Here is a 12693-nt window from a genome sequence, read left to right as displayed (position 1 = left end):
AGTGCTCTGGCACCCTCAAAGTAAAGAAGTTTCTTAAATATGAATGCAAACAAAGACTAAGCAGTTGAGCAGGGACATGGATGGCCTATAGAAGGGGCAGGACAAAGGCTGAGAGGGCTACCATGACTTTCGTGAAAGGAGGAGAAGACCTACTGAAGTGCAAGGAAGAATGTGGTGCATAACACAAAACAGTTCAGGACTTTTTTCCAAGAAGAAAATCTCACCATAAACAGTGTAGTAGCAAATGTCACTTAATGTCCCTTTGTGCATTGATAAGGAATGGTGTGGAAATCTTGCCTGTTCCTTACATTTCTGCTAGGTTTATGCAGAGGAAACCAAAACCCTTTCAGTTGCCCCTCAGCCTCCATCTCTCTGAACAAGACAAACCCCATGTCCCAAGCCATTCCTCAGGGGACATGCCTTCTGGCCCCTTCACCAGCTTTGATGCCCTCCTTCAAGGGCATCATGTTCAAGTATGTTAACATCGTTCTTAAATGGTGGGGCCCAGAACTGCATACAATACTCAAGGTGAGACCACTCCAGAGCTAAATGCGGGGCAATAATCACCTCTTTTGACCAGCTGGTTATGGTGTATTTGATGTCCCCAGGATGGGGTTTGCCCTCCTGGATGCCAGGGCACTCTCTGCTGACTCCTCTTGAGCCTCCTGGCAACCAGCACCCCCAGACCCCTTTCTGCAGGGCTGCTTTCTAGCCACTCCTCTCCCCATTTAGATTTGTGTTCACTATCACTCCATCTCAGCTGCAGAATCCGGCATTTGCTCTTGTTCAATTTCATGCCGTTAGTGAAATTTAGATTAATATGAGTGACTGTCAGTATAAATTTTCTCTTGGTTTTGTTTGCACAGATGGAAACCTTCACCATACTGACGTTTCCCTTTTTGGAGAGCCTACTGAGTTTGAATACTTGAGGAAAGTGCTCTTTGAATATATGATGGGTCGTGAGACAAAGGTATGGAAACTTTTATATGGTGGCATGTGATTCAGGTTAGAACAGAGTTTATCATCCTTGCTCTATAAATTTGAAGTACCATGTGTTTGTGATTCATTACATGCTGTTTATTACTGACACTGGGATTCAACAGGTTTTCAGGTTTTTTTCCAAAGGAGCGTGATCCCTACCTTAAAAACTTCGTTGGCATGCCAAGATGACTGACAGGGGAAAGGGGCATTGTCATATCTCTCACTAGTATACCTATGGAGACAAAAACTTTTATAGGTAGGTATGGTTTTACTTGCAAATACCCTGTTGCCAGTCAGACTTTATGAACTGTGAAATCTGGTATGCACAATACTAGCAAAAGTGCTCATTTGTTATCACCTTGTTGCAAACATGGTAAGTAACAGTTGGATTAAATAATAGTTTGTTAGTAGCTCTGAAATGGTGAAATATCTCTTTAATTGCTTCTTAAAAATGTTTTATAGGGCTCCCAAATCTGTATGCCTTGTCTAGATAATATAAATTTACTCTTAAAAGCAGTGGAAAACTGCACAGTAGGCAGCTTCTTGTATGCTGCAAGCTTGTGCAATCATTCCTACATTGACATTTTACTAGCTTGCAACAGCAGTGATGCTTAGAGATTGACCATGTTCAAAAAAAGTATGTCATAACACAAACATTTTTCTTGGACAATAAATACTATGTGGATGATTTTTTTTCTCCTTCCTGGAGTTCCTCCATTCTTTGTTGCACTGCTTTCAACTTGGACTACTGTTAAGCAGAGAGGTTTTATGCAGGTTTCTACATTAATTATCTTGGTTCTCATTGCGTTCTGTGCAGAATAAAACTTGGTTTGTGCAGGACATCTTGTCCTTATGAGATTCCTCTTCCTTTCACTTTGTATCTCATTTTTCACTTTGATATTAATTCCTTTTTTATTAAAAATAAAAATCCCTGATCCAGAAAACCTAGAATCACAAGTTAGCTGCTGTTCGCAAGCCTGTGGCTCATTGGATGCCTCTGCTACTTTAATAAAAAACAACTGAAATCGTTAAAGAATGATTTTATGATTTTGAATTGTGAGGGACTTGGACAAGAGAAAATTCTAAACAGCATTGTCAGCGATGTTTCCATTCCAACAAGTTTTGAGGCAGCAGTAGATGGCTATTGCAAATAGGTGGTGGATGTCACAAATTTGCGTACCAGAATACCTAGTTTGAGACCTCTTTTGTCACTCGTTAAGGCTATTTCTCACTGGTCTTCAACACATTACTATGCCTACCTCAAAACTGTGAATGCAAAATTGTGAGAGTTTTTTTCCTTTTTAACAGTAATATACTAAAATTTGCAGTTGACTTCTTCAATGACAGCGACAACAATCGCTGCTAAAGTAAATTGACTTTAGGTCTCTCCTCTTTCTTTCAGTGGCTTTAATTAAAAGCTATATGAATGAGCGTAATAAATTTATGTATGTATGCATTTATATGTGTAGATTTGTATGTTTGTATACCCATACATGTATTTATTTGCTCTGGAGATTAATTTTTATTTAACCAGAGGATGCCATTACAAGATTGCCTGCACACTGGCTCCTAAAAGCAGATGAATATTGGGACAAAAAAAAAAATCAGAAAAGAGAAACATCAGATTCCTACAATAACTTGGGAAGGCGTAGTTTAAAAGTTTGTATGATTGAAAGGGGAAATATATTTAAACAAACAACCAGCAGAAATGATTATCAAAGCACTACAATTTTTAGCTTTGGCAAATTAGATGCAGATAGGTAAGGGAGAATGACAGAGTTCTTAAAAGTGAATGTGATTGTATTCCTCTCTATTGGGTGTTCATACAAATTTGATTACCTCAGCAATTCTTACTCAAGGGTAAATGTTCTTATGTATTGGAAGAAGGGAAGAATTTCTGTTATTGTCTAGTTTGCTATTACTAACTGCTCAAGATTGTAGCTGTACTGGCATTTACTAATGGAAAATTAAAGTGGAATGAATGTTAGCATTTTTACTAATGTAAATACAGAGATACTTTGGTGTCTTCACTTTGACTTCAAAAAGTGCTTTTAAGCCGATTTCATATGCTGGTTTTCTTTCGGCAATTAGGTGTGGTGCTAGAAGACACTGACCTTAGTGTCTGATTTCATAGAGATAGTATTGTATAATGTTAAATTTACTGAACCATATCTCAACTACTGGTTTTATCCTGCTATACTGGCTGGAGCACCATGAGCAATGACAATGTGATTGATAAAATCTTTTAAACAGAGTCTAAGTGTGTTAGTACAGTATTAACATGTGCTTCTTTCCCCAGCACACTCCTCGAGTTAAGAGATCTATGTTGAGATTTGCCTCTATGGTACAGACATAACTTTCTCTCAGCTTTTGTTTTCCTGGATCAGACAAGGCAATTTTTTTCTAATTTTCCCTTGTAAGATCATTCTGGTGGCCTTTCGCTGTGCAGAATCTCCTTTTACAGTAAAAATAAATATGCCATATCTCAAAAGCAGTGGAATCAGTGATCTCTATGGACATTAATTCACCTTTACTGAAAGGAGTTCCAAGAGAATCTGTGTAAATTATCGGGGGGGGGGAGGGGAGGCGGTGCCAATTATGCAGCTTGGTAAATGATCCTGGAATCATATTAAGTAGACATTAATGAATGCATCAGTTGTGATACAGTGCTGGAGACAGAAGAAAAATGTTGAGGGTTGATCGTGGCTCAGTATCTAAGAGTCAGGAATTATGGTCCTAATGTGAGACTTGTAAGCTACCACATTCTCTGTAAACTGTATGTGTCTTTGCTGGGGGATTTTACTGTCTTGCCCTGCAGACCAACTTTATTTTTGCCTCTTCCTTGGCAGGATAACCAAAATGAGATTGCCAGCTTTTTCTTAGCACACAACTTGTTCAGAATATCTGAATCTGGAAGTACATGGCATACACCACTAGGTCAAATTAAATAATATTTTCTATAGACACATGAATAGTTGCACTGTCCAGCTGTACTGCACACCGGTTCTTAAGTCTTGCAGAAATCCTAGATGCTCTGCTTGTAAATTCATTATGCTCTTTGGAGTCTGTTCTGAGGCCAGAAAAGTCAGTCTGAAGTTTGTATATATAGTAAATGTGTGTGTTGATACCAGCTAGGTACATGGAAGAATGTAATGGAATATACGTCTGTGTCGGAGATAGTACATTTATGCAGATCTTTATCTGGCACCTCGACATGCTCTTGTGCACTGCAGAAAAACAAGGGATATTTCTGTAAAATTTGGATTTTAAAGGTTCTGCCTTTGACCAGCAGCTCTTGAATTATAGAGAGGACTGATTGGTATCATTGTAAAAGTATTCTTTTCAGAGATGACATATCTGAATATATCAACCTCATAGAAAGAAATGGGAATGCAAACTATCAGCTCTTATAGCAAGACTAACTATTATATTTGGGAAAGCTCAGGGTCTTTCTATAGGTAGAAATAGAGATGCACACTTGGGAACATGTATGTGTACTCACACACTTAATGAGTTATTAGGGGTTTTTAATAGTAGAATAGACTGTTAGAGAAGCCTGTGTTGAACATACTGTCCTGAGATCTGCAATCCTTGTTTATTAACTATGCAACTCTGAATAGTGTTGAATAATTCTGCTTCAAAATCTCCCTAGTGGCCTCAAAAACTTGGAGAAGATATCAAGTCACTGCTAGTGATAAATTACAAAATGGTCATTTTCAGGAAATAAGGTTTCAGATAGCCCCTATTTAGGTTGGCACATAAGTATCCATACTTTCTTGGAGTATTTGCAGCGTCTGTAGATTTTTTCTTTAACAGTTGCATACCATTGTGTCCTGCAGAAAATGGTTAAGAGTGGGCTTTCTTCATAGCTCTGTTGCAAACAGTTTGAACAGATTGTAAAGTCAATGCTTTCTAATCTTTCAGTCCTGAATTACGGCAATGAGGATTCTGGCAAGAGAAATTAGGAAAGTGTGATGTTAGTTTGTAGCGCTGAGCACATTCCTTCATATATCTGGGAACTGCAGTAGAGGCACTTCTTAATTACGGGAACTATTAATATGTTAAAATTAACCTTTTTGAGCTGAAAGGATTCAACAGGGCTTGGGTTTTTGTTTGTTTGTTTTCTTTTCTTTTTTATCCCTATTTAAGTTATATACTGAAAGAATTGTTGCAAATTAAAGCTTCACCTCTTACTTTTAGCTGCAGTCATTTGGGTCCTGCAGCTGCTTTGTTGCTGCAGCCTCCCTCTTCATTCCACATGTGAGACTGGTAGTAAACAGTGGATATTGAGAGCAGCAATCTTATCTCATCCACATTCTTTAAGAGCAGCAGTTCCTGGGTTTGTAGGAATCACCTTCTGTTTTAGCTGAACTGCAGCCCTTACTTTGACCTTTATTGTAAAAGTCACCTGAACCTTGTTTTGTGCCTTTTGGAGTTTTTTCTTCCCACTCATCTGTTTTCATGAAAAATATGAGAGATATTTCAGCCTTGGGATAAAATGGAAATAATCATTGCCTGTTCTACACAAAGCTTTTGATATTCTTACATTCTTGCATCTGAGGATGTCTAAATGATTTGCTGTTTAAATATGGGCTTATTACATATCCGCTAAAAATATTTACACAACTGGAGTTGCACATCTGACATTGGATCTGATTTCTCAATGTTTCATTTCTTTACAAAATACTTGGATGATGTGAATATAGTTGAATCCACAAGGACTCTCTCAAGTGCCATGTGCTTGAAATGTGCTTTTCAGAAAGGCCGCGCTAAGATCGAATGTGCTAGAAGCAGTATTTGTAACAGTATACTGGCTTGTTAATGGACTTCAAGTATTTGAGCAGATACCATAGAGCTTATATGGTATTACAATAGCTGCAGTTTGTGACAATGTGAAATGAAGACTCTTAATGATTTTCATATAATTCACGTAACATGTTATGCGTATGGGATGATATCGTACTGGTTTCACTGTATTTTCCATTGACATTACTAAAATAGTATTGTATAGTATTCTTAAGTGAAATGCTTTTCAAAATATTACAAAGCATTTTAGTGCATATGAAATTACTTATAGGTGATATATTTTTTTTAGACGATGGCCAAGGTTATAACAACAGTGCTGAAGTTCCCAGCAGATCAGACTCAGAAGATACTAGAACGAGAAGATGCTCGACCATTGGTAAGTTATATATGTAAATCAAGTTTATGCAAGAGATTAGGTTGCAAGAATAAGGAATTAGAAACTTTCTTTTAAGTCTTCTTTTTCCCTGTGTCTGTATTCAAGGAAACTCCTTTTCTCTCTCCTTCCTCCTTCTTCAGTGGAATGTCACATTCCAGATGTAGATTTGAGGAGTGAGAAAAAAAGCAAGCATATTTTCTTAGCTAGTGTTTCTCACAATCAGTTAAGCCATATTTCTGATAACTCTGGGTACAACAGAACAAAGCTAGTTTACTCATCACTACTATTCCTCAGATTAATTTTCTGATGAAAAAAGTAATCTGACAGAAAAAAATGTGTTTAAATTCAGAAGTTTCTGTGGAGTCATACCAGTTTTCATTAAAAACATGAGAGATATTTCAGCCTTGGGATAAAATTTCTGGCAAAAACAATAGCCATTTTGCTTGTAGAATAGAAAACTGATTAGCTCAGTCACTTGGGGCGTGTGTGTTTGAAGTGAGATACGTAGATTTAGGTCATTCTATCTGAAGCGAGTGTCCTAACAAGACTTCTAAAAAACAATTTAAGAAAAGGATCTTCTCTCCACTTTGGTCTGTTTACCAGAAAGATGAATTTGAGTTTGAGAAGCAGACACAAAAAAGAAGAATATATGAGCATAAACATTTATTCGCTATTACTGTTACTATTTTATGTATTAGAGCTATTTCTTATTAAGATGAAAACTGCAGTAATGGTTTTCTCTGCATTGTATCTGGAGTCAACACAATAATCCCTCTCTTTGTGAGTCAGCTTAGTAGAACACATAGGCATTAAAGTGAAAGGAAGAATTGCATTATCTTTCTCTTACTGGCCTACATATATGTTTATTTAACACTAGCAGAAACAGAATAAGATAAAATTTTAAACATTTTTAGATTTTAGTTGAAGCAATTACATTAAAGACCTGTTGATCCATTGAAACAACAGTTAAAAAAAATATAAATTCTAGCATTTATTTGCTTGAAGTATCAAACAGGAGGAAAGTGTATATATTTTAGCAATTTCCTGTACACTTAGTAGTTTTGGGAGTGTCTTGGACCTTTGTTTGCGGTCCCTTCAGCTTTTCGATACTTGAAAGCTGGTCTCCTTCAAACAGGCATTCCCAACTTCTGTTACAAAATAAAACTTTAACTTGAATTCATACAACAGATTTTTGTTCTTGGTATTAAATTTGGCTAGAACATTTTAGCTACTGAGTTTTTTTACAGGCTGCAAGTGCTTAGATTCTTAAGGATATTGTAATTTAAAGAGCTTCATGTCCTGATCAGAATCTTCTTTGGTTTCATGTAGCAGTCCCTGCTTGGCTCAGATCTAACATATGAATTTTCTCCTTTCAAAATCCACCAAGAGATTAAATGAGATATCTTATGGAAACTCAAATATTAGGGCATGGTAGGCATATTATGGAGGATGTATTATTTTGTTTCTTCACTTTCAAAGTTACTGAGTTTGTTTACGGAAGCACAAATCAATATTTCTGGCTAGTCTTCTGTAGTTCTGTTAGGACTGAAAAGTAGGAGGAGTCTCAGTAAGATATTCTATCAAGAAATATGCTTGTGCTTTTGTTTTTTGTCTATTGACATTTACTAACGTGACATTAGTACTTCTCCACACTTAACATTGGAGTGATGCTAGTGTTTTAAAATGTCCAGTATTTTGATCTGAGCAATAAAGTGCTGATCTACAACATAAATGTGCATTTTTTAATATAAAGCTTGGTTGTTTCTGTATCTCAGTTTATGGCCAAAACATCTGTAACTAATATTAATGGGTAAATAGTTAATTAACTGTGCTACTGGAAAAGAGTAAGTGTGTGTAGTAATAAGTATCTGTGAGTAATTATTTACCCTCTTAGTGGACATATATTTAACAGGTTTCTGAAAACTTTTGACAAATTCCTAGGTCCATAAATATGTGCTAGATCAATGTATCTCCTTCACTAATCTAGATTTTACTACATAGTTGTTGTGATCTAACCGTAGCATTCTCATCTGTAAGCAGTAGATGTCCACAGAGTTCTCATTTACACTATTAACAAAGTAGTCAAATAAGCTGTTTTCTTCCTGGCTTTGTAGTTTGCCTCACCTCGCAGTGGTATCTTCTGAATATCCCATCAGTCTGTGCTTAGTTAGCATGTGGGTGAGTGAAGCCTAATACATACTTGTTTTATTGAAAGATGAAACCTATGGATTAATCATTCTTCTGGTTTTTGTTGTGTTGTTTTTTTTTTTTCTTGCCTGCTTTTGTTCCTTTAAAAAATAATTTTTTGGTTCTATATGTATATGATAAACTTTATTCTACTCGTAATCATGTTTTGTGTTACAAAGCCAAGTTTCAAAATGGTAAATATTGATTCAAAACAAATCTTTTTGAGTTACAAGCATAACTTGAATTGTTGATTGAGCTACAGAAATCTCAGTTGTAGAAAAATCAAATCAAATTTTAAATCAATTAATCTGTAATACTAAATTTTATTGCACTTGGCTTTGTTTTCTCTTTATTCACTTTCTGAGCTCCCTCAGATATATAGGAGACATACACCATACTGCTTGAAATGAATTATTACATCTTATCAATATGAAAATGGATTATGTTAAAAACATTCATGAGACATTCTATGTGGAGGAATTAGAATTTGGTTGCATTTAAACAGCAGTGACTTTCTGAATCAGAGTTTTGGCTTGGTACCAAGGGAAGCTAGAGCAGAGAAATAAGGGAGAACAATTTGGGGAGCTTTATGCTCTCAGTTTACTGGGCCTTTTTTCAGGTTTTATTAAGCTACTTTCATTATGAATCTGTGACACTAATTGTGGTGTGACGGAAAAGCAGCAGCTGATTTGGGCCTAGAGGTGCAGGTTGCATTAGACTAGCCAAGCTAAAGAAGGAGCACACGAGCAGTAACAGTTGAGAGAGGAGAAGGATATGGAAGTTCACAGTTAAAACCTTCTGCTCTGCATGATAAAATTATAATTTGAGTTGTTAGTGGTGTACGATATTTATTGAACTCTTCAGATAGGAAACACTCAGCCCAACTTTCCTCTTTCTCCTTTGCACAGTTGCCAGGAATTGGTTCGGTGCAGGTGAAGCAATCGCTATCAGTGGGATGAAATGCAGCCGTTGTCCTGCACCACCGCCGGGGCAAAATGGGCTGACTTGGGCTGTTTCCATTGACACTTATCACTGTGCAGCTGACAGGCGATCTTCCTCACTTGCAGTCATCCAAATATAGCCTTTAGTACAAAATAATATCGTTTTCAAAGGAAAAAAACCTATCCATCTTAGCAGTCATGGGTTCTACTTTATTTTGTGTTCCTTTAAACCTTTGAATGCAGTAGCAGATTCATTTTATTGCACTTAAAATGCAACAGAGTTTGGACTGTTTGCCTCCCAGCCTTGATCACATCTTGACAGAATCAGCAGCTCTGTTGAAAATAATTGAATTTTTGGGAGTGATAGGACAAAGCTGTTTACAACACTATTGCAGGAAGCATGTTTGAAACTTAAATTATTGTCATGCTGTGATACCAGCATCAAAAATTCAGGCCTTTACAGCCACATTTGAAGCATGTCACAGAAGGGCTTGATTTTCACCTTGATGTCAGCAATTACCTGTTTTACTTTCATAACTTAAACAAATGTGTATGGAAACTGTTCAAACCTCATTTTTGGATTGTAGTTTCTTATTTTATCTCAAGTATTTTTGCGACTTCTGTCAATAGATAGCCACCAAATGGCATAATATTCTTCCTGATGATGCTGACTTCATTGTGAAAGCACTAAATATTTTCTTGGTAGAGGAGGCTTTTCCCTAGCCCCTAAGTTTTACTTAATCATTTCAGTTTTGGTAATAGGCCTTAGGCAGAGAGGACAACATTGGTTTTTGTTGGATTAAGATGCAGTAGACTATATATTTCCAGTGAGTCTCCTGACCATATTCCTACAGGTTATTTTCATTTTCACCAGTTCCTCAACTGTTTTGCAGATACTGCAATGGAATTATTTGCTCAAAATCAGTTAATAATTTGGCAAATTGACTTATCTGAAATTCTTCCATCTCCTATTCTGATTAATAAGCAATAATGTCTTTATTATTTTAATATTAAGTGCTTCTAAGTTGTTCTGAATAATGTGACATTTATTCATTTCATTTCATTCTTCTAGTCATGGCTACGACCATCTTGAAGAACTTGTGATGAGAATGTCTCATAGCACTGCTGCTTAGAAATATGTTCATATCTCTGTTGTTGTCCCTTGTAAGGGACACGAAGAAAAGCTGTTATTCAAGGTCACAAATGGAACAGCAAGAACCAAAACTCAGCACCACCTTTGGACCATGAATATAGTTAAAACTGCCTTGACAAGAAACGCTAATCAGGGGTTATCTGGTGATGAGTCTTTTTTCTCTTCTATTGAACACTGTCTTCTATTTTGGGTTAAAGGTTATTTTTTTAAAGGAGAGAAAAGACTTTATCCTAGGAAGGAATTGCCCACTACTGTATCTCCATACAGGCTTTACTGGGTGTTTTTTAAGAGTTGAAATAAATGGTTTGTTTCTTCTATTTATTTTTTTATTTCTGAATGAATTGTGCAATACACTTTTGGATGGATAGCAGTTGAGGTGATTTTCCTGATGAACTAGGCACTCTTGATGACTACTCTCTCCCGATTTGATCTTACGATTGTTTGCTAAAGGTCACTTCTATATGCTTTTGCCTACAATAAATACAGATTGCAGTACCTCATTTGTTTACTCCTAGCTTTTGTACTTATATTTTCTGGAGGAAAAGTACGTTACTGTAAATTGTAAATAGTTAATACATAACAGTATCATATGCTGATCTGTGACTGTTGACAGCACTAATCTGACAAGAGCTGAGATAAAATAAAGTTTATTTACTGTATAATTTTGGAACTTCTTTGGTATGATTTTTCTTCTAAAAGGATCCACCAGTTTTGTTCTTATTTCTGTTCGAGACATCCTTAGCTGAGACATTTCCAGGCTGAAATTCCTCTCATAAGAAGAGCTGTTCAAAGTACATTGAGCTGTAAGAAGTCAGTGGAGACCTTCACATTTTCAAGGGATCACAGTCTGTGAAACAGAACCATGGTGAGCTGAGGCACTGGCGTGAGACTATAGCAAGAAGGGAAGTTTGCTTTCTAAAAGTTTTAAATTATATATCTTTGTTCTTTTGAATAATGGTCATTTTGGCATGTAAGTTGTGATCCTCTGAAGTGGTATGCAAGTATGGGTAAATTTAACTTGTTCTCCAGCTACTTTGATACTTGCCATATCAATAACCATCACCTGTATTGTATATGCTAGTTTGCCAAGATGGTTCAAAGAGATCAGTCCTCAATGAATATAATTTTTAACCTCAACGATCATAATGTAACCTTAACGAATATAGTTCTTAACCTCAATGAGCATAATTTAACCTTAAAGAATATGATTTTTAACTTAAATGAGTAACATTTTTAACCTCTGAGTGCTGTCCTGTTAGCCAAGGAGAACAGCAGGTTCTCATGACTGCAGAAATGGGTTTGACTGCTGTGTGTGGTCTAAACTGACAGGTTTGATGTGTTGTCCTGCTCCAGCTGTCATGTCCAGGGGCACTACCCAAAGTTATGTACCCACATTTTGTATTTCTTGTACTGCTTTCTAGCTAATCTCAGCCTCATATGGTATTAAGAGTTGTGATGATTGGCATTTCAAGACTCTGCATCCCCAATATTTGCCTCTGACTGTCTATAAAGTTCAGCCTTTTTTTGCATAACTCCCCCATAACCCTCTGGGAGATCCAGCCATTCTACACAACACTGCCCCTTTTGTCAGCTTCTTGGGCTGTTCTCTGTCAAGTTCAGCAATTTCTCTTGTCGTGTCCAGTGGTTTTCCATGTCCTGCTTAGTTAGCTTACCCTCAGGCCAGAGCACACAGATAGCAACCTAATACTTCTGTGTCTCCAGAAAGCAAGTACCGTCTAATGACATATAGGATATTTGATACAGTTGCATTTGGTTTTGGTTTTGTGGGTTTGTTTGTTTGTGGGGTTTTTGTTTCTTTGGGGTTTTGTTTGGTTTTGTTTTTCAAATGCACTGGGATTCACCTTTTTTTGTCCTCTGCCGGAAAACAGGAAAAGAAATGAAGAAGCGGAATTTATTTGCAGTTTTGTATCCTAATGAAACTGGGAGAAGTGAAACAATTTGAATGCTTCAAGGTCTGTTGTGGCCACCAGCTGTCTAAAGAATGCATCTGTCTTTCAATTATTGTTTATGGTCTAAAGGGACATGGCTTGCCTTTAATATTTAAGGACTCAGAGTTCCGTCTTTTATTTCCTACTGCTGTGTCTCTAGCAAAATCTCTTCATTTTCACATTATTATTTGTAGCCTTTTTTGTTAGCTTTTTTCTTTTGTCAAATGTATCAAATTTTGTTTAAAAAAAATAGTCTTTGTAATTATTTGAGTTATAAGATCTTCTTTTTGCTTCTGTTGC

At 36.5% G+C, this 12693-nt stretch overlaps 1 protein-coding gene across 3 annotated transcripts in view; it reads left to right on the top strand.

The window, feature by feature from the left end:
- GOLGA4 (golgin A4) overlaps nucleotides 1-11098 on the top strand; it is a 71573-nt gene extending 60475 nt beyond the window's left edge. The window contains exons 23-25 of one of the 3 annotated variants that reach the window (XR_013921909.1): nucleotides 867-970; nucleotides 1104-1237; nucleotides 6077-6163. Coding sequence is in view for 2 of the 3 variants with exons in the window: in XM_080340652.1 (XP_080196778.1) it covers nucleotides 867-970; nucleotides 6077-6163; nucleotides 8278-8307 (221 nt within the window). In the remaining variant the exon portion in view is untranslated. Of the gene's footprint in view, nucleotides 1-866; nucleotides 971-1103; nucleotides 1238-6076; nucleotides 6164-8277; nucleotides 8882-10363 lie in introns of those variants that run through there. The other 2 variants (XM_080340653.1, XM_080340652.1) reach the window with 2 other exon arrangements.
- The last annotated feature ends 1595 nt before the right edge of the window (nucleotides 11099-12693 follow it).

This window comes from Nesoenas mayeri, assembly GCF_963082525.1.
Source record: "Nesoenas mayeri genome assembly, chromosome: 2".
Taxonomy (NCBI): domain Eukaryota; kingdom Metazoa; phylum Chordata; class Aves; order Columbiformes; family Columbidae; genus Nesoenas; species Nesoenas mayeri.
This window is presented reverse-complemented; position numbering and strand designations above follow the sequence as displayed.